The sequence below is a fragment of the Camelus dromedarius genome, chromosome 26 (assembly GCF_036321535.1).
Source record: "Camelus dromedarius isolate mCamDro1 chromosome 26, mCamDro1.pat, whole genome shotgun sequence".
NCBI classification, from domain to species: domain Eukaryota; kingdom Metazoa; phylum Chordata; class Mammalia; order Artiodactyla; family Camelidae; genus Camelus; species Camelus dromedarius.
Window position 1 is genome coordinate 20,399,228 of NC_087461.1, and position 25,485 is coordinate 20,424,712.

Genomic DNA, 25,485 nt, shown 5'->3' on the forward strand with positions numbered 1-25,485 from the left:
GCCTGGCTGTTTGCTCCACACTTTTCACTCCCTGACAAGGTGGGCCCCCGTGACCAGTGCTCCCACAACGGTGCAGGCCAGCTAGAAGCAGCAGGGCCAGGGCTGGGGGCAGGACGCCACTCAAGTGTTGCATCAGAGTGGGGAGGGAGCCCCCTACTTCCTTCCACCCTGAGTCTGTCCTCGCCAGCACCCCACCCTCCCACGTGAGGGTCCACAGGTCCACGGTAGCTCGGGTGTCCTCTCAGTGGTCTATGTGGGACTTCATCAGAGACCAAGCTGGTGGGAACCCAGGTCTCCTGACCTCCTGCCTTTCCTTCATTCCTTCATGTTCAGACCACAGAAGGTGGGGCTCCCCTTCCTCCAAAGTGAGAGCCCTGCCGAGTCAAGGAGAGTGTGTTTGGGAAACAAATTCTTGCAAGGAATTTGGCGTTGACTGTACTCATGGTCCCAATCAGAGCTACCACCCCCCTCCTCCTCCACCTGCTGCCCCAAACCCCACTAGCAATTCTCCAGGGACAGACAACATGTTTCCTTTTGCTCTGTCCCCTGGGGCTCTCCCAGCACAGAAAATGTTACCTTTTGTAACCCAGGAGAGGCTGTCCCACTGTCCCAGCATCCTGAAAGCTCTGGCATCTATTCAAAATCACGAATGGCCACCAACAGGGTAAAGGTGTCAGTTACCACAAGGACTGGGGGCAGCCACTGGTGGGGGCTCCAGCCATCAGGGGCTCACAGACCAGCCCCAGGGCTGGACCAGTCAGGAGAGCAGGCACCCAAGACTTGGTGGATATACTGCCCCAACCAAAAGAGCAGGCAGATTTAGCAGGACCTGTGCTGAACCAGCTGACTCTGACCTGTAGATACCTTTGCTCCCCCAGCAGCCCCCTAGCCGTCAGGCACTCACTGTCCTCTTGAAGACCTATTCTTTTGAGAGCTTTCATATGCATCTTCCCATTTCAAACTCCTAATAGTATTGGAGGGTGTGTCAGGTGGCCGTGATTATCCTCAGCCTGGAGAGGAGGAGCCTGAGGGCCTAGGGGGACCCGTGGTCTGCCTGGAGCTACGCAGCCCTGAAGGAGCCGGGCTGCAGGCCGTCTCCTGTTATTTTTCCCTCTTGCAGAGAATTCACCATGATCTCTGCCCAGAGGAATAGGCTGCTGTCTGAGGCAACGCTCCTTGGAAGAGTCCAGAGGAGAGGGGTTGGGGGCAGTCTCGGTGCCCCCCGCCACGAGTGACAATCAGTGGGGCTCCAGTGCCCAGAGGGAGGGTAGAGGGCACGTTCCTGGTTCCTGGTTCCCGGGAGCTGTCGGGGGCCCTCGGTGCACAGTGAGAAGGCTCCATGGTGCCTCGTCCCCCGTGAAAGATGGTCCACGGTGAATGCATCTCACATCCGCGTGGGTCAGAGTGAGTTCGGGGACTTCATCTCTGTCCTGCTCCGAGCAGGCGGCACATAAATTGTGCTTCTGGTGGCCCCCTGGAGAGAGGGTTGACAGCTGGCGGGGCGCCTGCTGGGTGTTAGCGGTGTGGAGAGGTCCCGACAGCGAGGGGGTTGCGTGCAGGTGGCAACAGCGCCGAGGGAGCCACAGAAAGGGTGCTTCTCTCTGCATTCCCCACGTTCCCTTCCAGGTCCATAGAGTTTTGTTCTTCTCAGTTGTGGGAGGAAGAGAATGAGGGATTTATTTCAGAAGGTTTTCTGAAAACCCCTCTACACAGGTGGCCAGGAGCTGACCTGTCGGGCTGACAGATGAACAGCTGAAGTCATAAAGACTCCTAGGTGACATTTTTGTGAGAGTTATTTCCAAGAGGGTCACTGCTGGTGAACTGCAAGGGCAAACTCACACTTGGTGTTTGGTCCCTTAGAAAACACAGCTCAGAGATCCAGCCCAGGGCCACGAGCAGGGGTCAATTTCCGGGGTCACCGAGAAATAAACACATCTGAACTCTCCCAAGTCATAATGGGCCCCGGTGTCCTGTGCAGGAGGGACACCAGGCTGACCTAGGGGAACAAAGCTTGGCCAGCACGGCCCTCCTCTTTCAGGACCAGATGGCACGGGTGGGACCCACACCCTTTAGATCTTGTGGGTCAGATTCCAAGTCCCCCGGATGTCCCCTAAGTCTGAGACTCAAGTTCCGGATTTTCCTTCTGCGATCTGGGCACAACCACTCAGGCCAGAAGGATGCTGTGGGGCTGGGGAGTGAGCTGAGGAATGAGGTCATGACCCTTTACTTGTTACGGAAACGACAGGCCAGCCAAGAAACAAGCACCACTCGGAGGGTTGGAGTACTCAGATTTATTACGCCGGCGGGCTCAGAAGGGCTTCTGCTCCGAAGCTCTGAGCACCTCCAAGACGTGCACATGAGGTTTTATAGGGTTAATTACAAGTATGGGGCTATTAGCCAATAAGGTTCAAACAACAAAAAGCAAGGAATCAGTACACTGGAGCTTATCAATTTGGAACAGATCACGTTACTGACACTTGTTGAGCTTGGATTTACGAGTTAGCTTGTTAGCCCAGTAAACTGACACTAAACTTCAGATTTACGAGTTAGCCCAGCAGAACTTAGATCAGTAAACCTACACTTATCACACTTAGATTTGTGACTTAGCTTGTTAGCCCAGCTGGGCTTTTCCTTCACACTCTGAGCCACGGTTTCCTCCCTTGTAAAATAGGAATAAAAATAATTCTCACCTCCGGTTGTTTTGAGGATTGAATGAGAATTGAGTATGTAGAGTTCTTAGCGCATAAAAGTGCTTAACATGCTATCAACAATACTAATAGTAAGTTTTTATTATGACTGTTGAGTATCGAGATGAGAGATTGAAGGAGGGTTTCTTTAAGGCTGATGATAGGTTCTGGGGTCCAGGCGCCTTTCCTAATACTCCGGGTGTCAGGTATATGGGCAGCTACTTCTGCTTGGTAAGCTTAACCCTAGCTTTCAACCTTACTTCCTGCCTTCTCTAGGCCCTCATGGCTTCTCTGCCTCAGAGTCACCCTCCAAGAAGACCTCATCTTCACTATTTCTGGTGCTGGGCTGAAGGGGAACCAAAGATGCTGGCCCTGGCTGCCTTGGAAAGGCAGTGCAGGATGCATGCTCCGCTCACACCAGAGCACTGAAGACAGCAGAAGGGGCTTTGCTCATAAACTTAAATCCCAGCTTGGTTTGAAAAGGTCTCCACTTTCTCTTTCTGAGCCCTGGTCCCTGTGTCTCTCTGCAGCTTGAGCCATTGAAGAGCGTACCCAGCATCCCAGCAGATCTCTCAGCAGTTGTGCTGGCTCTTGGACTCCTGTCTTCTGACAGAGTCACGTAAATCCTGAAGACTCTGAACTGCCAATCCCTTGTCCATAGCATCCTTGGCCTTCTGACCAAGACCTAGCCTCGTGACTTTGTAGAAGCAGAAAGAGTGTTGGACTTGACCTTGGGAGATCTGGGTTCAAATCTTAGCTCTGTCGTTCAGTAGTGACCATGTGACCTTGGGCAGAGAGATTTACCTTCCTGAACCTCAGTTTCTGATGAGTGAAATGAGGATGGTAATATTGTCTGGGGGGGTAGAAAACCATTTCTTGGTGAAAATACCCTGATAAACCTTGAAGTAAAAAGAGAGTTATACAGTGTTATGTCCAGTATGATCACATTTTTGGAGAAGTAAAATACACATGCACAGAAAAAAAGCTGAAAAGGCTATTCACTGAAATGTATGGTGTTATCTCTGGGTAATAAAATGGTAAGTGATTTGTAATTATTTTCTTTGAGAATTATTGTTTTTAGAACCATACATTAATATGCAAGAGCAAAATGAAAGGTATTTTCTTTAAAAAAAAAAGATACATTTTCCTCAAGGTTTTATCAGTTTAATAAGAGGAGATGCACAAATCTCTCTAAGGCACACAGGGAGGGACTGGGTGAATTGCAGCAGCTGGGCTAGTGGTGTCAGACTTTCTTGAATCACTGCAGGCAAGAGGTGAGAAAGCCTTCAGTAAGGAAATGAAACTTTAGCTAGGTCTTAAGATGACAGAGAAAGCCAGGCATATTTGGTGAATTTAGGTAGGTAATAAAGGTGGCTCCCAGCATCATTAGCTCAGCATTCCAAAATGGTAGTGGCCAAAACCAATAAATTCTTTTTAAACATCTCTTATGTGCTGGATCTTGTGACAATTTTGTCCTAGTCCCTGTGAATTTATGTTTTTTAAATAAGATACCAAGAATCTTTTAAACATTAGAATTAAGAATTTGGAAAATATGAAATGCATCCCCCAGAAAGCAATGTTCATGTAACTGTTGTGTAGATGTACCCCCTTACACATATATTTATATATTCAGTTCTTTCTTGTCAGTTGCTATAAATCTTAAAAGTGCAGCATGAGAGAAGAAAAATTCAGATTCACTTGAAGCAGTAGTTCCGAGCACACAGAGAAGAAGACAAAAAAAAAAAAATGCACTTTCTGGAAAATAGTTTCCCTGGAGCTTGGGAACAACCACTGGGCATGCTCCCCCTTGATCTGATGCTGGGGGTTCCCAGTGTGAAGGGAGGGGCTGTCTGGTGACACGGAGCAGATTGACTTGATCAGCAATGCCAATCCAACCCCAAGAACATGGGCCACCACTTCTCTGACTGATCAGTTTTAGATATAAATGGTTACAAAATGTTCTAGGGCAGCCAAGGGAGATCACAAAAGATCAAAGCAATCTGCACGGGGGGAGGAGGTGGGCACAGCTGGGAGTCGCCAAGCAGATTTGGGGGTCTTCAGTGAAGGGCCACGTCTCCCTGTTCATGTTTATCCCGGGTCCCTTCTCCCTGCACTCAGCTCAAAGCCAATCTGAGCTACTGAATATGTAAATACCTTCTTAAGTCTTTGTGCCTGGAACATGTTACAACGTTTCCATATAATGTGTTTCTTTGCCCTCTCCTGGGCCTGGGTCACTGGCCATGAACACACACTTGGCCTTGGTCACAGGTCCTGAATTAGCACCCTGGACCTGGGTCACTGTTCCTGAAAACACACCCTGGGACTGTGTCACTGGCCTTGAAGGCACACCATGGGCCTGGGTCACTGACCCTGAGGGCATACCCTGGGCTTGGTTCAATGGCGCTGAAACCTACCAAGATGGATTACAGTTTTTTTCCTTTTTAGTAGGATTCAGATCACTTTTATTTGCTTTTCCATACTTTAGTGGTGGAAATTATCAAATGAATGTAGTAACTGAAGGTAAGATTTTAAAAGCTACTATTAATACATCAAATCATTATTCATTTAAACCATTGGCTTAGGCTCTTAAAATAGACTGTGATACTTATCTGTCTGTATACTCATTCACCTATATCTATTTATATGATCAAATTTATTAAGCTAATTAATGGTAGCTCCCTAATAGCACACATGCCATTCTCTCATCTTATTGTGATCATCTACCTATTCATCTAAGAGATGGTCCTAGGAAGAAGAAAGAATAATTTGGGATAATTATTTTGTGAAATTGTTTTTCTTTTACCAATTTTCATATATATTATAAATATTTTGAGTGCTTTGGTAATTCCTTATGTCTTCCACAAGATAATTTAATTGATCCCTTTATTTGACCTGAACACACATATACACAATTACAAAGACAAACATAAACAAACTTACACATATACAAAAATGTCACAACTTTTCTAGCTACTTCTGTCATTTCAAAATGGGTGCTGCACTTTGACATAGGTTGGTGGCTTCTTTGCTCTCTTCATTTTTTTTCAATTTATTCCACAATTTTTTACTATTCCCAGTAGGTAAAAGGCTATTTGAAGTTTCATAGCACTATTTCTGACACTTTCGTGATGAGTACTTTCTTGTTGTATATAGGTTTATAAAAATATGGGAATGTATTTACTTATTTTTAAAACTTTAAACTGGGCTTTAGCAAGGCATGATGGAAAAAGAATGAGAATGTCTCTATGTGTGTCTGTATGTGTATAAGAATGCTTATGATGTTTAAAAGTGTGTTTGTGATGTGTGTTTATGCTTTGTATTTACAATAAAAATAAAAATATTTCATATTAAGTTCAATAATTTATGTAATATAACTAAAATATGTATGTATTATACTTTGTATGATAAATAATATAGATATATGATACATATCATATAGACTTATGAAGTATATAATATTTATATATATTCATAATATATTTATAAACATGTAAAATAAGTATATTTATTAATTTGTAAAATATATTTGTGATGTATTTATTATATTTGTAGAATGGACAGCTAATTGAATTAGAAGATGGCTTATGTAAGGATAGGAGTGGAGAATACTTTACTCCCTTTAACCCTGTTCCAGCCAGAAAGGGTGAAAAGTTAGAATCACTGCTTGAGTCATTAAAAATGCTGCTTGATGAGTAATCAGGAGTAATGGGAGTGCTCCTTTCTGCCTTTGTGCCTTCTTTATATTATCTAGATTCTGTATGTTTTATTTTCTGCTTGTGATTAGAAATCTGCAATTCATTTAACAACATTTATTCAGTGTATTTCCTGGGAACCCTCTACTTGGCAATAGAAGATTAGAAATGAAGTAAATAGTCTTTGCAAGTAGAAGTGCTTATTTCATACACCTAACTATGCATATATTTTACTTAATTTGTTTAAAAGTTTAGTTCTTACATAACTAAATTTCTACTTTGTGTCCATATTCATTTTATGTATGTATGTATTTTTTTGAATTTCTATATTTTCTTCCTGTATCCCTTTTTTTTTTTTTTTTTGAGATCCTTCTCTTACTCTTTTCTGCTATCTCTCCTATTATGTTCTCTGTCTATATTCCTAGTTACCTGCTAGCCTCATTTCCCCATGTGACTTGTTTGACCCTCTGTGGAACAGCCTATTTACCACCACCTCCCACTCCCTTTTTCTGCCCCCTCTACCCCATCACAGTTTTTTGTACTCAGCTCCTGTGCCTTAGCTAACATGTAGAAATCATACTCTACCAAATCCTTGAGAAGTTAAAACTAAATATCTCCACTAGTTTATGAAAACAGTTCTGTCACTCTCTGATCTTTAGTTTCTGGATCTTTACATATATTTGAACACCCAGCATATCCATGGTTGAAGTGATACAAAAGAGAGCAGGGGTTTACAAGTGTTAAGATAACAGTGAGAGAAGAAAGGAGATGAAGGGAACATTGGTATAGTGAAAAGGAGCATGATCAATGGATTATAGGTCTTGGTGGGTTTTAAGGATGGTTGGAATTGGGTTATTAGGTAGAGTGAACCCAAAAGATAAAGATAGTTTGAGTGTAAGAAGCTTGACATTTCAATTAAGGAAGGTTTGTAGTTATTGTTTCTGAAAGTTTAAAGTCAGTAGCTTAGGTAAGTGGAGTACAAGTACATGGAAGGAGAGGAGTTCAAGGAACTAAGAGGATAGGGTGTTGGAAGTGTCACATTGATGTTGCTATCACCCCAAGTTAATATGTCTATGTAAAACCGAATCATCAGTGTTTTGAATCACAATTCTGGAGACTTCTTCCTATTTGATATGGAATCAAGTATCATTCTGTATGGATACAGAACCAGCTGAAAACTTCCACTGGTGTCCTATTTTGCAATCTATACATTTACCAGTTGTCCATAATAATATTTTAAGAGCATTTGTTAAATTCCAATCAAAATAGGCACAGTCAGAATGATCTAATAGCATTGCCTGGATCTATCAATCTAATAACAAATACAATTCCAACAAACATTTATTTACTATTATTCTACAGCCATATGAATTTTTTTAAAGCTATGAAATAGACTGTCATCTAAAGGAATTTAAAATCTAGTGTATAACCATATGACAAGTAGAGAGAAGTTTTTATTGTATAATGCCTTGTCCTTATGAACCTATATTCTAGAAGTCAGTGGGTCTAAAATGGGAAACTGGTAACAGAAAGTTAATGTGAAAATTGCTGAAGAAATGGATCTAGAACTAAACTCAGAAGGTAATCTTTAGTAATTCAGATATTAAAACATTGGAAATACTTTTACCCCAGGGTCAAAACTCAGGGGTACCAGATGCCAAATTTAGGAGAAATATGTGTGTATGTATGTTATGTATGTGTGTATGTGTATGTATACCTATGTACGGTGTGTGATAAGCATATAATCATTCATACACATTTATATTTGGTTTATAGTATGTGCATCCTTCCTTGTATTCCCACAAATGTTCTTTTATCATTGCTTTTCGTCTTAAAACGTGATGATTGATTATAGAACTACTACATTCAATATAAATGAAATGTTATCTAAAATAAAAACAGTGTTGGAAATAGCTTGTAAAAGGTAAAGCACATCATAAAAGATACTGTATATTTGTTGTGTGTTTAACTTTTGACTCATTTAACAAAATATAATTATCTTTTCAAAAGATATTTGCAAAGAAGTGAAGATTGTCAAGGCGCACAAGAAAACTTCATTATCATTCCTATCAAAAGACATGACTTTCTTCGCCCTTGGGCAGAGTGTGCAGGGACTAGCGGGAGTACCTCTTCATGTCCTTGGAGTAGTCTTTATTTATAACAGCGTTGCCACATACTCAGCTGGTATTTATCTAGGCAAGTTTTTTCCCCGTCTCGTATGATTTATATATATTTTCATCATATCAAACTGTATAGGCTGCAGTTCATTTTTCTAGGAAAAAAAAACTCAAGGTACCAGATTAAGTTGCTTGAATAAATTGTATGTTTAAACTTCGGGAATGTAGTGGGATGTTGCTGCCATCATGTCGAAAAGGGGTAAAAACATTGTTTTATGCCTCTTTAGAGCCAGATTCTGTGTGGTGCTGAAATAATCATTACTGCACTAAGCTCTTTATGTACATTAGCTTACTTAATCATTCTGGGGAGGATTGATATTTTTGAAGTTAGTGAAAACATAATCTTGTTCATTCTATCAAAGAAGGGAGTTATACACTATTTAATTAATTAAAAACAGTGCAGTATCCTCTGTTTACAATGTTTTATGCTAAAGTATCATACAGTAAGTAACCCTAGGGTATATCTCAGAATAATAAGTGCCTCTTTATATTACACTAGCTGCTTGTCCTGATAAATCTCCTATTTATGCAGGTTTATCTAACCATCACTTTTGAAAAAACAATTTTAAAGTTGTTTTTACATACTTGTTGTGAAGGTGAGTTAAAAGAAAATAGCATTTTTGCATCAAAATAATCATTTTTCCACCAGAGGTAAGGAAAGTCATGTCAATAAAATAGATGACATTCATATTTATGTTTGCTTTTAGAAAAAAAATTTGCAGTGATTCGTTAGTGTTGGCTGATGGTGGCAACAAATCTGATTGTTTTAATTTGGTTCTACTGAATGGCAATTAAAACACACATCTGTACGCTGCAGAGAGTAGCTTACTTCATTGCCACCTCCTGCCTCCTTGGCAACTGAGGTGAAGGATGCAAAGGCAATATTTATGTTAAAGTATTGTTTTGCTTTAGCACCACGATTTAAAGTGAAATAGGATCTGTTGAATTTGTATGAATATAAATATATTTATATCACATTAATATGTAGATTAAATAAGGTATACTGAATTATGAAGTTATCTGAATTTCTCTAATACATGCACTGAGTAATATGTATAATGATTAATTTTATGTGTCAGCTTGGCAGGTTACGGCAACCAGTTGTTTAGTCAAACACCATTCTAGATATTTCTATGATTTTTTTAGATGTGACTAATATTTCTTATCAGTAGACTTTGAGTCAAGCAGTTTACTCTTCATAATATGGGTGAGCCTCATCCAATCGATGGAAGCCTTTCAGAACAGAGACTGAGGTTTCCCAAAGAAGCAATTCTGTCTCCAAAGTGCAATTTAGAAACTACCTGAGTTTTCCCATTCTGCTAGCCTGCCCTGTGGATGTAAGACTTAACTATGGACTCAGGACTGCAACATTAACTCTTATGTGGATTTCCAGCCTGCCAGCCTACCCTACAAATTTGGACTTGCTAGCCCTACAGTTTCATGAGCCACTTCCTAAAAATATCAGTCAATCAATCTCTCTCTCTCTCTCTCTCTCTCTCTCTCGATATCCTACTGGTTCTGTTTCTTTGGAGACTGATAGAGTATGGTATGAACCTATCAGAGGTAATCCATTTCAGTGAGGTAGTCTTTATATTTTTACAACAAAGCTGGCTTATGTAGTTGTTTGATGTCGAGTATTCATTTTATAGGCATTGTGGAAGCTTCAGGAATACTCAGATATGCTTTGGGTCATGCGATAGGAGAATGCTTAATTAAGACCTCTGAGAACAGTTCTTTTGAGGAAAGGTAAGCTGCTTTTGCCTTTTTTGGTTTACACTCTATATAACATTTATTGGTTAGATACTGTAGCTTGTGAATACACATATTGTAACAAATATATTTTAAAGAGAAATATATGTAAATGTGATGGATATGCATATATATGTACATATAAATACATCTAAATATGCATTTTTATCTTTGCTGGTTGAAATATAACTTTAAAAACTACTTCTAATTACAACCTTACTACTAATTCCATATATAGCTTTTTTTTAAAAAATTGGGGTAAAAAAACACATAGTAAAAAATGTACCATCCTAACCATTTTTAAGTGTGTAATACAGGTAGTATTAACTATATGCATATTGTTATGCAACAGATGTTTAGAATTTTTTCATCTTGCAGAACTGAAACTCTGTATCCATTGTACAACAACTCCCCATTTTGCCCTTCCCCAGCCCTTGGCAACCACTGTTCTGCTTTCTGTATTTAAGAGTTTGACTATTTTTCAGCACCATTTATTGAAGAGACTATCTTTTCTCCAATTTGTATTCTTACCATCCTTCTGAAAGAGCATTTGTCTGTATTTATGAGAGTTTATTTCTGGACTCTTTCTTGTCTTCTATTGGTCTATGTTGCTGTCTTTATACCAACCAACACCATACTGTTTTGAGTACTATAGCTTTGTGCTATATTTTGAAATCAGGAGGTGTGAAGCTTCTGGCTTTATTTTTCTTTCTCAGGATTGTTTTGGTTATTTGGAGTCTAGTCAGATTCCATATGAAATTTTAGGATTTTTAAAATTTCTGCAAAAAAAATTCTGCTGAGACTTTGATAGGGATTGCATTGAATCTATAGATTGCTTTGGGCATTAAGGGAATTTAATAATAGAAAGTCTTCAAATCCATGAGCATGGATATCTTCCCATTAATTTGTAGCTTCTTTAATTCTATTAGCAATGTTCTGGAGTTTTCACTGTGTAAGTCTTCCACCTTGGATGCTGTTCAGTGTGTATAGAAACACATTTGACTTTTGTGTTGATTTGGTATCCTGCCACTTTGCTGAATTATTAGTTCTAACAGATTTTATTTTTGAGTCTTTAGCATTTTCTAAGTATAAGATCATGTCATCTGCAAACAGAAGTAAGTTTACCTCTTACTTTCCAATATGGATGCCTTTTATTTCTTTTTCTTGCCTGTTTGTTCTGACTAGAATTTCCAGCACTATGTTGAATAGAAGTGGTAATAATAGGTAGGCATCCTTGCCTTGTTCCAGATCTTAGAGGAGTGCAGTATTAGTAGTGGACTTCTCATATATGGCTTTTTATTATGTTGGGATAGTTTCCTTCTATTTTCAGTTTGTTGAGTGTTTTTATAATGAAAGAGTGTTAAACTTCATTGAATGTTTTTTCTGCATCAATTGAGATAACTTTGTGGTTTTGCCCTTCATTATGTTAATGTGGTATATCACAATAATTGATTTTCCCATATTGAAACATTATTGTTGTATTCCAGAATATATCTATCTTGGTCATGATATGATTCTCTTAATATGTTGTTGAATTTGGTTTCCTAGTATTTTGTTGATGATTTTTACATCCCAATGATTTTAGTGTATGGTTTTCTTTTCTTGTAGTATCTTTGTCTGATTTTTTGTTTTTAGGGTAATGCTGACCTCATGGAATGAGTTTGGAAGTATTCCCTCCTCTTAATTTTTTTGGAAAAATTTGTGAAGGATTGGTATTAATTCTTCTTAAAGAGTTTGGTGGTATTCTCCACTGAAGCCATCTGGTCTTGGGATTTTCTTTGTAGTGAGGTTTTTTGAGTTTTGGGGTTTTTGTTTGTTCTTATTGAACCAAAACACTGTTTACAAAAGTCTGTTTACAATAGTGAGTTAATTTCTGGTGTACAGCATAGTGATTCAGTTACACACACACACACACACACACACACACATATATATTCCATTTCATATTCTTTTTCCTTATAGGCTATCACAAGATATTGAATATAGTTCCCTGTGCTATACAGTAGGACTTTGTTGTTTATCTTTTTTATGTATGATAGCATCTGCAAATCCCAAGCTCCCAGTTTATTCTTTTCCCACAGATAACCCTGTTTGTTTTCTACGCCTGTGAGTCTGTTCCTGTTTTGTAAAAAGTTCATTTGTGTCACTTTTTTTTAGATTCCACATATAAGTAATATTGTATGGTATTTTTCTTTCTCTTTCTGGCTTAATTCACTTCATATGACAATCTCCAGATCCATCCGTGTTGCTGCAAATGGTGTTATTTTATTCTTCTTTATGGCTGAATAGTATGTGTGTTTGTGTGTATATATATATTTTATATATATATAAACATTATTGATATTATATATTATATATGTGTGTGTATGTGTGTGTATATATACACACACACACATTATAACTTCTTTATCCAATCATCTGTTGTGTTGATGGACTGTTAGGTTGTTTCCATGTCTTGGCTCTTGTAAATAGTGCTACTGTAAGCATTGGGGTGCATGTATCTTTTCAAATTAGAGCTTCCTCTGAATGTATGCCCAGGAGTGGGATTGCTGGATCATAGATTAAGTCTATTTTCAGTTTTTTCATGGAATCTCCATACTGTCTTCCATGATGATTGCACCAAACTACTTTGTTGAAAGGTTTTTTAATTGCTGATTTAATTTCCTTACTGGTTATATGTTTGCTCAAATATTTTATTCTTTCATGATTCAGTCTTCATGGCTTATATGTTTCTAGAAATTTATCCACTTCTTCTTATGTTATTTGTTGATATAAAATTGTTCATAGTAGTCTCTTGTGATTCTTTTTATTTCTGTGGCATCAGTTGTAATATCTCCTCTTTCATTTCTAATTTTTGTTATTTGAGTCTTCTCTTTTTTTTTTCTTATTCTAGCTAAGGGTTTGTCAATTTTGTTGATTTAAAAAAAAACTCTCAAAAAAAAGCTCTTAGTTTTATTGATTTTCCCTGTGCTTTTTCTATTCTATATTTTATTCTTTTCTAATCTTTATTTCATTCTTTATCCTATATAAATATGTATTTTAAAGTTATGTTTAATTATGTACTGAAGTGGTACTATAAGTGACTTCTTGCCTTTTTTAGTTGTCTCATTAAGATGTTGGAGTTAATGAAGGAGGTATAATCTACCACTACAAGAAAATAGGGAGATCCATTCTCCATTTCTGAAACTCTGGTTTTATATAAATGGAGAACTAATTGAAACTGGGATGTAGAAACTAGCTAGCTCCTCTTAATTTATTGTCAAGCTGCCAACGAATTCCTTAATTATTTATTGCTACGGATACTGTATGGACACTCTGCTGCTAGCTTCCCTGCCAGCTCATCTGGGCTCTTACCTGGCCAGAATGAAGTGTTGGTAGCTATCAGATGAATATAATAAAGGGGGGCAGATAAGGTGTCAGAAGGTGTCAGGGAATAAGCTGTATGTTGGATATATTTAGTTTGACTCTCTAAATTCACTTCTTTCTAAAATCTTCTATTCTCTTCTCTTCCCCAGGAGGCTATATTGAGAGCCTCAACATAATCTCTTTAACTCTGGATTTCAGTTGGATTTGGCCAGTGAGAAGCACTGGCAGATGAGAGGACAGGAGCATATTAAGGCTAGGGTATTTTTCCTCCTAGTTCCTTTTCTGCAAGAGGTGTACCCAAATTGGCTGTATCCCTATTCTGAAGGTCATGGCTCCTTTCAGGCTTCCATTACCATTTATTAAGCATTGTTTTAGTTGACATTCAGGCCTGTGGTAACAGCTTGTTATTGTAGCTAGCCCCAGAATTTTGTGCTGTGCCTTGTTATTTCCCTAAACCCTGCCCACATCTCTGGAAATAGTTTTCTTGTCACTATCTCTTTAAATTATCTAATATGAATGTATTATGTTTCCTATCAGTATCCTGACTGATACCAAAAATAGTATCAGAAGTAGCTTTAGGATTCCAGAACTAGGTTGTGTATTTGTATGCCCAGATAACCTCCTTACTGAGAGTAAGTTATTAAAATGATCACAAGTTGTAGATGGGATTAAGTCCAGGGGAGGGCCAGACTGGGAAATTAAGTATTCACAGCATTTAATCAATCTGAGGGATAGAAGTTATTGTAAGACTTCTGGGTCATTTGGCTTCTTTAAACAATATTGGAGAATATTCTCAGGGAAAAGGAACACATTTAATTGTATGAATATTAAGTTTTCTTATTGAGATGAGAAAGGAGATGGCCACTATATTATAGCTCCACTCACCAGTGGCCTTAGCATACAGGAAATCATTCTAGTGAGTAGAACTTCAGGCTGGTTGACCACTTATCATAGGAGAGATGGCCTGAGGTATAAATTTATACTAATTTATGGTTGGGTAGCCAGGAGCTTATAATAAGATTAGAACATGGGAAATCAAAAGAAAATGTGAGTGAACCCCTTAGAATGGGCACATGTAAAAGGTGTGTACTTTGGAAGAAGCTCTTTAGTCAGCTGGACAAGATGACCCATCCTGTTAATGTCAGGTCAGCCTCTCTTCTTTCTAACCATCCCAGCTCTTCCTCAGTAGGCTCACGGAAAAAGTGGCCTTGGTGACAGTAATGGTGACTTTGCATGAGTGTGGTAACTTGGACTTCTTCACACTAGGACAGTCCGTCAACAAGAGGATTTACTAGGATATGAGTATCTAATTCGTCAACAGTAGAGGTCAACCCTGAGTCCTTGGTATAGCACATTCATTGGGAGACAAGCTGTCATCAGGTTTACTACTTTGTCGTTAGGTTGCCCCTCTTTTAATTTGCCTTTATATGAAAAGATTCATATCCTAGGCAAGAATTTTTCTTCTATACTATCTTAGTCCATTTGGACAGCTATACAAAAACAGAAATTTATTTCTTGTAGTTTTATATGCTGAGAAGTTCAAGATCAAGGTGCTGGCAAATTCAGTGTCTTGGGAGATTCTGTTTCCTGGTTCATAGACATAGCCATCTTCTCCCTGTATTCCCACATCGCTAAAAGGTCAAGAAGTTTCTCTGGGTCATTAATCACATTCATGCAGACTATCCTCATGACCTAATCATCTCCCAAAGGCCCCACTTGCTAATACCATCACATTAGAGGGTAGGATCTTAACATATGAATTTGCAGGAGGCAAAAATATTCAGTTCATAACATCTGCCTACTGTGTTTATGCTAGCGTCACTATTCAAAGACTTAGATGCCATATTCATCCCTGTAGTATCACATACAGAATTGTCTTTGACTGGAGACCATATGATAAGACAAAGGAAGTGTGTCAGCATGATAATTACAGAACTCACTGGTGGTACTCTGTGACGCATTATCCAGAAATGACTGGCTTGATAGAATGGTATCATGGCTTGGTGCCTATATAGATTTTTGGTGGAGTAGTTAGGGTTTTCTGTATATACTATCATGTCGTCTTCAAACAGAGACAGTTTTACTTATTCTTTTCTTATTTGGATGCCTTTTATTCCTTTTTTTTTTTTTGCCAAATTGCTCTGGCTAGTACTTCCAGTGCTATATTGAATAAAGGTAAGGATGTTAGGCGTACTTGTCTTATTCCTGATTTTAGAAGAAAAATTTTCAGCTTTTCACTGTTGAGTCTGATGTTAGAGGTGGGGTTGTCATATATAGCCTTTTTATGTTCCCTCTATACCCAATCTGTTGAAAGTTTCAATCATGAGTGGTTGTTGAATTTTGTTAAATGCTTTTCCTGCATCAATTGACATGATCATATGCTTTTTATTAATTTTGTTAATGTGGTATCTCACAATGATTGATTTGCAGATGTTGAACCATCCTTCCATCCCTGGAATAAATCCCACTTGATCATGGTATATGATCATTTTAATGTATTGTTGAATTTAGTTTGCTAATATTTTGTTGAGAATTTTTGCATCTATGTTAATCAGGGCTATTGGCCTGTAATTTTCTTTACTTGTATTGTCTTTTTCTGAATTTGGTTGTACATTTAAATTTAACATCCAATTTTAGTTTACTTTTGTATATAATATGAGGCATGGGACACATTTCTGTTTTCTCCTGAAAGAGATATTTAATTGTACTGATGATCTTTATGGATCATTCCATGATTTTTTTAAATTAATTTCATTTGTACAGATACTCAACATTGTCTTTATCATAAATTAAAATTTCCTTTTTACATAGGCTTTCTTCTTGTCTCTGTATCTCTAATCTGTTCCTTGATATATTTTTCTACTCCTATGCCAAAAATGTAAGGTTTCAATAATTAAAGCTTTATTGTATTATTTTCTGTGTGTTTGGAAAAGTCTCCACTTATTCATCAAAAACCAGCTGCTATTTTTGCAAAATTATTCTTCTAGATACATTTGATAGTTTCAGTTATAATTAAAACATTTTGATTTGTAAATCTTGAGTTTATGTGTCAAATTGGGAATAATTACATACTAATAATCAGAAATAAGGCATGCTTATAGTTGGAATACATAGCTGAGTTCAAAAGAAAAAAATTTCTAAAAGATGAAAAAAACTGTAATTTTATAAATGCTTTAAAAGAGAGGGGGGAAAAGGACATTTTCTGAATATTATAATCAATAAGGGAACATATAGCCTTAGTGATTGATTGTCTGGAGTTGAATCTCCCTGGGCATAGAATATTCACATATATGTGCCTAATGGATAATTAAAATCAAGATTGTAACCCTGTGTCATTGCAAGTTGGAATGTGGATCCCTGAATAATGTAGCAATGGATAAAAAGTTGTCCCATCAATGAATAAAGCTGAGAATATTCTCCATATTCTATGAAAAATGAGACCTATATGCAAGCTGCTTATCAGATTCTGTTGGCAGTAGTTCTCTTTTGGCAGTAGAGCACCTCCAAAACTGTGGTTCCTGTGGATGTGGAGATTTTCCCACAATGGCTGGTTGGACAAGGTCTTAAATGTGTGTGGATCTGAAGATAATGGCAGCTGTGTAGTAATCAGCTTTCCTAAATCTCCTCCCTAAATGAAACAAAATAACTTCACAACTGTGAAAATCCCCTGTAAAATCATGGCCTGAGCATTATTGAAGACAAGGAATGTTGAAATTGCAAAATAACTGTGAGTAAAAAGGGAAAAACCAACAAATTGCAGCAGAGGATCCTTTACATTCCCATCCCACCTGGCTCGATGCAAAGCTTTGCGGTTTGCAAAGGTAGACCAAGGAAGACCACACAGAAGATAGAAGGCCAAGGCTATCAAAGGGTGATTTGGTATGAGCACTAGAAGGGTAATAAACGTTCACTCTGAGAGTTCAGAGAAGGGACTATAGGAAAAAGATTTCAAAGTATATGTGATTTAAAGGGTCAGATGCCCAGATAAAATGTTAGTTGTGTAACTTAAAGGGCCAGGCTTGCCCTAAAGAACTGGGTGTAGGATTTAAAGGGGCAGGGATGATTTCAAAAAAGGATGAGATTTAGTGGGATACTCTTACAAATGCATAGCTTCTGTTGGAGAAAAAAAGTTAAAGAGGGAAAAAGAATTACTCTTCACTTGAGTGGACAGGTGAAAAGGAGTTGGAAGGAAAAATTTTAGGATCCTGCAGGATGAGAACCACATAATTGGAGGACTTACAACTACTCAATCCCAGCAAAACAAATAATAACAGGGACAAATTAACAGAAAATGTTTATTCTCTCTCTCTCCGTCTCTCTCTAATTATGGCTTTGTTTGTAATAAAATATACATAGTTGAAAGTTTTTATTTCCTTTATTAAAACATTGAAGACTGTGATGCCAATGAACACTGGCTGCGGACTTGGTGGAGTCAGTTTGTTATTATCTCAGTTATTGCATGGTCTACATTAATACCGTTGTCACACTTTCCACAAAGTATACGAGGTGACTGTAGAAATAAAATTAATTAAATTAGAGAACAGTAGATTGCTTACTTCCATCCTGGTCCCCAGTTTTCAGAGTATGGCTACTATATTCTTTCTGTCTACATTTCTTTCTGTTGTGAACATACAGTGACATGTGCTAGTATTATTTGAACAAATAAAGCTGCATGCAGCCAAGCATTCTTTTATATGTACCAGACTTTTATTAGTACATATTTTGCTTCTTGTCATTCCTCTTTAAAAATGCTTTATATCTAGAATTCAGAAACTTTTTAAAGAAAAAGGCATATTCAAATTTTTTTATCTAATATTATTTAATACATGTATTACCCCATAGAATTTTATGATAAAATAATAACTATTAGGATTCTTTTGGAAACACTAAATTATACATGTTAACATCAGAGAAATCAAATACTCTCCTAACACAAAATATTTTTAGTAATATCAAAGATTTGATTTAGTAATATCAAATGCTTTTATATTTTTGGGCTATGCTGTCAAGTACTGTAGTCACTTGCCATATGTAGCTATTTAAGTTTTAAATTGAAAAATCCATTTACTTATTCATAGGAGCTATATTTCAAGTATTTAATAGCCACATATGGCTGATAGTTACAGGGCAGATATGGACATTTTTCTTTATCATACAATATTCTTTAGGACATCACTGTTTTAGAAGAATGTGCATTTTACTTAGATTGACTTTGGCTTGTTCAAAAATAGCTCACTTGCCTTTCCAAGACAAACCGTCTGTATTGTGATATGTACATATGTTTATTATATGTTTTAGTTATTTGAACATTTCATAAGATTCTTTTACTTGTTAACATATAGGTACAGCCAGGATAAAACCCGAGAAACAAAAGCCTCATTTGCTGGATGAAAATCAAACAAAAGATCAGGAATTTGTACCTAGTCTCAAGGACTTCTTTGCTACTATTTGGATAAAGTAAAATGTTTTACATAAACAAGCCAATTAAATTGACATGTACAATTTTCTAATAGTGGATTTACCGATTTAATAAAATAACTATAAAATGTTCAACTTAAATCTAAGTGGGACTTATGAAGTCTTGATTAACATACTCATCTTATAGATAATGGAAAATAAGATGCATTGTGCCTAAGTGGTATTGCTAAGAGCTTGGTTAGTGTCAAAGACTGGTACTTAGTATTTTTTCTTCTATTGCTTTTAATTTTACCTTCATATTATGTTGTATTTTTTCCCTGTATAAATAAATAAGACATTTAATGAAATGACAAACAAAAATTAACATTGTCTTTTTGTTACACTTAAATGACTTAGACAAGAACTCTAGAAGTAAACAAATAACTCTAACAAACATTTTATTTTAAGGAAATTATCTCATCTCAGTATCAAATGGAGAACTATTTGTTTATTTGGGTGAGAAACAAGGCTTATAATACAGACTTGGTGGGGTTAAAAAAACACTTCTAAATAGTGATTCTGTATTCAATTTGTTTTCTCTTCTACTGCTCATAACTTCATTCTTTCTGTTGCCTGAAGAACTGTATTTCTCATGTGTAGATTTTATCAAGTCATTTTCCAGAGTACTTCACAGATAAATCTCACACTATTTCAGTGTGTGGGACTTTGAAAACTCTTCCCAGTAGCATCAACTGAATTTTCCTACCTCATCTCAGAATTTTATCCCCATCTCCCCCACATTCTAGCCGCTTGCTCTTTCCTGGACATACTGGATATTTTTATAATTCTGTACCTTTGTAGATGCGAATCTCTCTACTTCAAATGTTCTTCTCTCTCTTCTCCATTTGAAAGAACCTCCTTGTCAAATCTTATTTTACATTCCCAGGCAAAATGAGTTTCTCCTTCCTTAATGCTTTCATAGATGTTTGTTGAAAATATGATATAATATAAATGTATATACTGGATGTGTATATAAATATATATGTAGTACTTTTATTATACTAGTTTAATTCATCTTAAAATGAATAGATTTATTGTATAAAATCAGAAATTTTGTTTACTTGTTTTCCTTCACATGAGGGTTTAGTTTTTTATCAGATTATGAACTCTTCCTAGTAATAAATTATATTTCATTCAGCTTTTTTAATTTTAACTTTTACAAAATTATTACATGTATATATTTTAATTACATAAATAAATTAGGCATAACTTCAGAAAATTTAAACATGATTTTTTAAAAGATTATTGCCAGGCAAAAAACAAAAACAAGTCAATTCTAATATTTCTTTCTTGGAAATAGAGTTCTTTGATTACTATTGTTAGTCTACAGAATAATATAATGTTTGGTTAATAATCTTGGATTTCTGACTGACATTTGTCTGGATGGGTAACTCAAAGATATTTTAATCCTTTTAAAAGTTTATTAGAAGAGACTTCCAGAATGTCAGAGTGAGGAGCTTAGAATATCTTTAGCCCCAAAAAGCAGTAGTTGAAGCTGACAAAATTGTCAACAGTCATTTCAAAACTCTGGAAATTAGGACTACACTTTGAAAATTACTGATCTACTCTATTAGAGTTCTTCCTACTTACCCTAATTCTGAAAGCACTGTTACAGAGCAGGTTCTGCGTATGTTATTGGTTTGTAGATTCACTGTCTTGCAACTACCTGTCCCAGGAAGAAGGAAGGTAATGAAAACCATAAATCACATTGTGATATTCCTAACACATTGCCACAAAGCAGCCAAGAGCAAAACAATAGTCAAAATGAAGTTGCCTGCCAAAGACATTTTATGAAATCCCATAAGGGCACAAAGGAGACTCTGGCCTCCTGATAATGTTTGATTTTTCACCCAGGTGGTGGTTACATAGTTATGTTCACTTTGAAAATTTATCAATATGTATAATTGTGATTTGTGCATTTTTCTGTACACCAGTAAAATATTTACATAGAAAGTTGTTTGGAAGTTCTGTACTTCGCAGTTGATTTTCAGCTGTTTTTTTTTTTTTCCTTTTAGAGTGATCTTTCAAGGACACAGCTATTTAATAGTTGAACTCCCCGTATCCAGTATTTTCTTATTGCCTAGCATAATGAAACTGACAGCCAATACTTTCTTAGCTGCATTGGGATCTCAGTTTTCTGCTTTACAGATGTGCTTGATTTTCCCAACTAGTTGTTGAGTTCAACTGGATAAACCTAGAGTCCTCTTCTGGGTCAGTGATCCTGTGTTGTGGGTGGGGGACACTGTATTTAGACTGCCATCCAATCCTCTTGTTTTTTTAAGTCTATTCACTCTTGCTTTCAGTCATACTTGCTGCCCTTAGTTTCTAAGATTGTGAAGCAAAATGTGGTTTACTTCTTCTTGACTTCCTGCCTGCAGCCTTATTGTTCACCCCCTGAAATCTCCCGATTCACTTCCAGTTCCCACTATTTCCTTAATAAATATTGCCCTTAATCTATTTGTACTTTTTTGCTTTCTAATGAATGAATTTGTCTATAAATGTCTACCTTCTAACAAGCACTCATATATTTACTGTGTGGCTGGACACTGTCCTAAGCACTTAAATATTAACTCATTTAATTCTCTTAACAACCTTATAATGGACATATCATTATTTATAGATTTTCTTTAGTAACATCTCATACATTTAGATACAATTTTTATTATTCTTCAGTTCTGAGCATTTTAAATTCTCATCATTATATTTTCATTTAAGCCATGCATTATTGGGAAGAGATTTATAGTTTCTAGTTATTCTCATTTCTCTTTTTAAATAACTGATTGTTCAGATCAGTTAATACTTTTCCATATTTTTAATAGTGTTGTAAGCTATGCCTCTGTTTCTGAAAAAGCTGAGTTAAAACACTACTAATAGATCTTTAGTTTTCTTGAAATCTAGGCAATGTTTACATGACTTATTTTGTACATTGTATGAGTTTACTGTGCTATCTTCATCTAATTTACTATTTTCTAACTATATTTCTTCTCCTCTTCCTCCTCTTCCTCATTTTCCTGCTTGTGTTTACCTCTTTCTAATCCCTTATGCTTGGTTGAAAAGAAAACTATGTCTCATAATTGCTGTTCTCTTGATGTGAGATTGTTAATATTTCACATCCATTCACAGAACCTATGAGTGGCTTGGTTTCATTTTTGGTAGCAAAACTATGTGAATGCTTGTCACTGTGGGCATACTTCTTGCTATAAACCATAAATGCAGGCAGTTATCCAATAATAGCTCTCAGTAAGACACCTCTCATTTTAATGTTTTACATGGATTAAGTTCTGGTTTTTTTCATTGAGCCATTACTGCTTAGGAGCAAAACTTCACCATCACTCCTCTAGAGTCCTTTAGGCCCATAGATTCAGCCCCACTCACAAATTTGTATTTCTTATAAGGTTCAGGTTTGTTGTGGTATTTATCATGCCTTTAAGTTTTTTCTCTGTCTCTTGATTTAAATCTATGTTTGCTGTATGTTTAGAGCAGAGATAATTGCATCGATGTATGAATTTTCTGTACTATATTTAGCTGATTATTTTTAACTATGTTTCCTCTTCCTCCTTTCTTTTAGGATTTGTTTTAATTCCAGGAGGTGCAATTGGCCAGTTTCTGGGAGGTATCATTGTTTCCAAGTTACAAATGTCTTGAAAAAGCCTTATGAGGTCTGTGGTGGTTACATCTGCTGTATCACTTGTTCTACTTGCGTTAATAATCTTTGTACGCTGTGCTCCACTACCACTTGCTGGGATCAGTGAAGATTATGGCAGGTAAGTGTAACTTTGTGCGTTAGATTTTTTTTTAAGTTATAGCCAGTTTACAATTTTGTGTCAATTTCCAGAGTAGAGCACAGTTTTTCAGTTATACGTGAACATTCATATATTCATTGTCACATTCTTTTTCACTGTGAGCTACCACAAGATCTTGTATATGTTTCTGTGTGTTGTACAGTATAATCTTGTTTATCTATTCTACATATGCCTATAAGTATCTACAAATTTCGAACTCCCAGTCTGTCCCTTCCTACCCCCTGCCCCCTTGGCAACCACAAGTTTATATTCTATGTCTATGAGTCTGTTTCTGTTTTATATTTAAGTTCGTTTTTTTTAATTTCACATATGAATGATATCATAAGATACTTCGCTTTCTCCTTCTGGATTACTTCACTTAGAATGACATTCTCCAGGGACATCTATGTTGCTGCAAATGGTGTTATACTGAATAGTATTCCATTGTATAAATATACCACAGCTTCTTTATCCAGTCATCTGTCGATGAATATTTAGGCTCTTTCCATGTTTTGGCTATTGTAAATAGTGCTGCTATGAACATTGGGGTGCAGGTGTCTTTTTGAAGTAGGATTCCTTCTGGATATATGCCCAGAAGCGGGATTCCTGGGTCATATGGTGAGTCTATTCCTAGTCTTTTGAGGAATCTCCGCACTGTTTTCCACAGTGGCTGCACCAACCTGCATTCCCACCAGCAGTGTAGGAGGGTTCCCTTTTCTCCACAGCCTCTCCAGCATTTGTCATTTGTGGACTTTTGAATGATGGCCACTCTGACTGGTGTGAGGTGATACCTCATTGTAGTTTTGATTTTCATTTCTCTGATAATTAGTGATATTGACCATTTTTTCATGTGCCTATTGATCATTTGTATTTCTTCCTTGGAGAACTGCTTGTTTAGGTCTTCTGCCCATTTTTGGATTGGGTTGTTTGTTTTTTTCTTATTAAGTCATATGAGCTGCTTATATATTCTGGAGATAAAGCTTTTGTCGGTTTCATCATTTTCAAAAATGTTCTCCCATTCTGTAGGTTGTTGTTTTGTTTTACTTGTGGTTTCCTTTGCTGTGCAGAAGCTTGTAAGTTTAATTAGGTTCCTTTTGTTTATTGTACTGTTTTTTGTAGTAGCTGGACTGATTTATATTCCAACCAACAGTGTACAAGGGCTTCCTTTTCTTGACAGTGTCACCAACATTTGCTATCCCTCATCTTTTTGATGATAACCATTTTAACAGGCATCATGTAATAGCTCATTGTGGTTTTAATTTGCATTTCCCTAATAGAGAACGTTGAGCACCTTTTGATGTACCTGTTACCCATTTGAGGAGCTTTGGGAAAAATGTCTGTTTAGATCTCTTGCCCATTTTTTAATTGGATTGTTTGATTTTTTTGTCCTTGAGTTGTGTGAGTTCCTTATGTATTTTGCATACTAATCTCTCAATAGATGTAATGTTTGCACATATTTTCTCCCGTTTTGTAAGATGTCTTTCCAGTTTGTTGACTGCTGCTTTTGCTGTGCAGAAGTGTTTTGTTTGATGTCTTGCTTATTTTGCTTTTGCTGCTTGTGCTTTTGGTGTCATACCAATAAAATTGTTGCCAAGATCAATGTCAAAGGCGTTTTCCCCATGTTTTCTTCTGAGAGTTTTGTGGTTTCAGGTTTTATATTTGTCTTTAATCCATTTTGAGTTCATTTTTGTGAATGATGTAAGATAGGGAATCAGTTTCATTCTGTCCTATGCAGCTGCCTAGTTTTACCAGCACCATTGACTGAAGAGACACTTTTTTTTCATTGAGTATTCTTGGCTTCCCTGTCAAATATTAGTTGATGATACGTGCATGGGTTTATTTTGGGGCTTTTGGTTCTGTTCCATTGGGCTGTGTATCTGTTTTTATGCCAGTACCATACTGTCCTGATTGCTATAGATTTGTAATACAGTTTGAAATCAGGAAGTATGATGTCTCAAGATTTTTCTGAAATACTGTAAATATCTTGGTTTCTCCATTATTGCCTATGAAAGACCAAAATGAGGCACTGCTGACCTAAATAATTGCTCCCCCCCCCACCCTGTAAATATCTGAATGTGCTTTTTCTTCCATACATGAAAAGTATAGGTCTCTTAGCGTAAAGCATGGAGAACCCACATGGGAGCAGTGAGTATGCTGCTCTTTCATGGGAGTGAGTAAAGAGGGAGAAATGTATTTCGGTAATTCTACTTTAGAAAATAAAGTTTACTTCCTCTCAGAAAAAAAATGTTTATCCTATCATTAGGCACAACTGGAATCCTATTATTTCACCTATAATTCAGATGGACTGAGGTTTAACACACTTTTATTACACAGCCTAAGAATTTGGCCACTAATTAAATATTCTTGGATATTCTTCTGAAATATTTCTGGGTTTTCAAACATAAGTGGAATCACTCAGAATGCTTATAAATTTCCTATTCATTTGTGGCCTTCAGCATCAAAAGCAAAAACAGAGCTAAAACAACAGAGTAGTATCTGGGGATGCTGTAGTCAGATACCACAGTGAACATGGACATTTATGTTAGAACACTTTGAGGTGAGTTTGCATCAATTA

At 36.9% G+C, this 25,485-nt stretch overlaps 1 protein-coding gene across 1 annotated transcript in view; it reads left to right on the forward strand.

The window, feature by feature from the left end:
* Positions 1-2,044: 2,044 nt before the first annotated feature.
* Positions 2,045-25,485, forward strand: part of LOC135319386 (solute carrier organic anion transporter family member 4C1-like) — a 57,264-nt gene continuing 33,823 nt past the window's right edge. Inside the window, 2 exon segments of the mRNA XM_064479344.1 lie at positions 2,045-2,275; positions 3,218-3,306. Coding sequence (XP_064335414.1) covers positions 2,045-2,275; positions 3,218-3,306 — 320 coding nt within the window.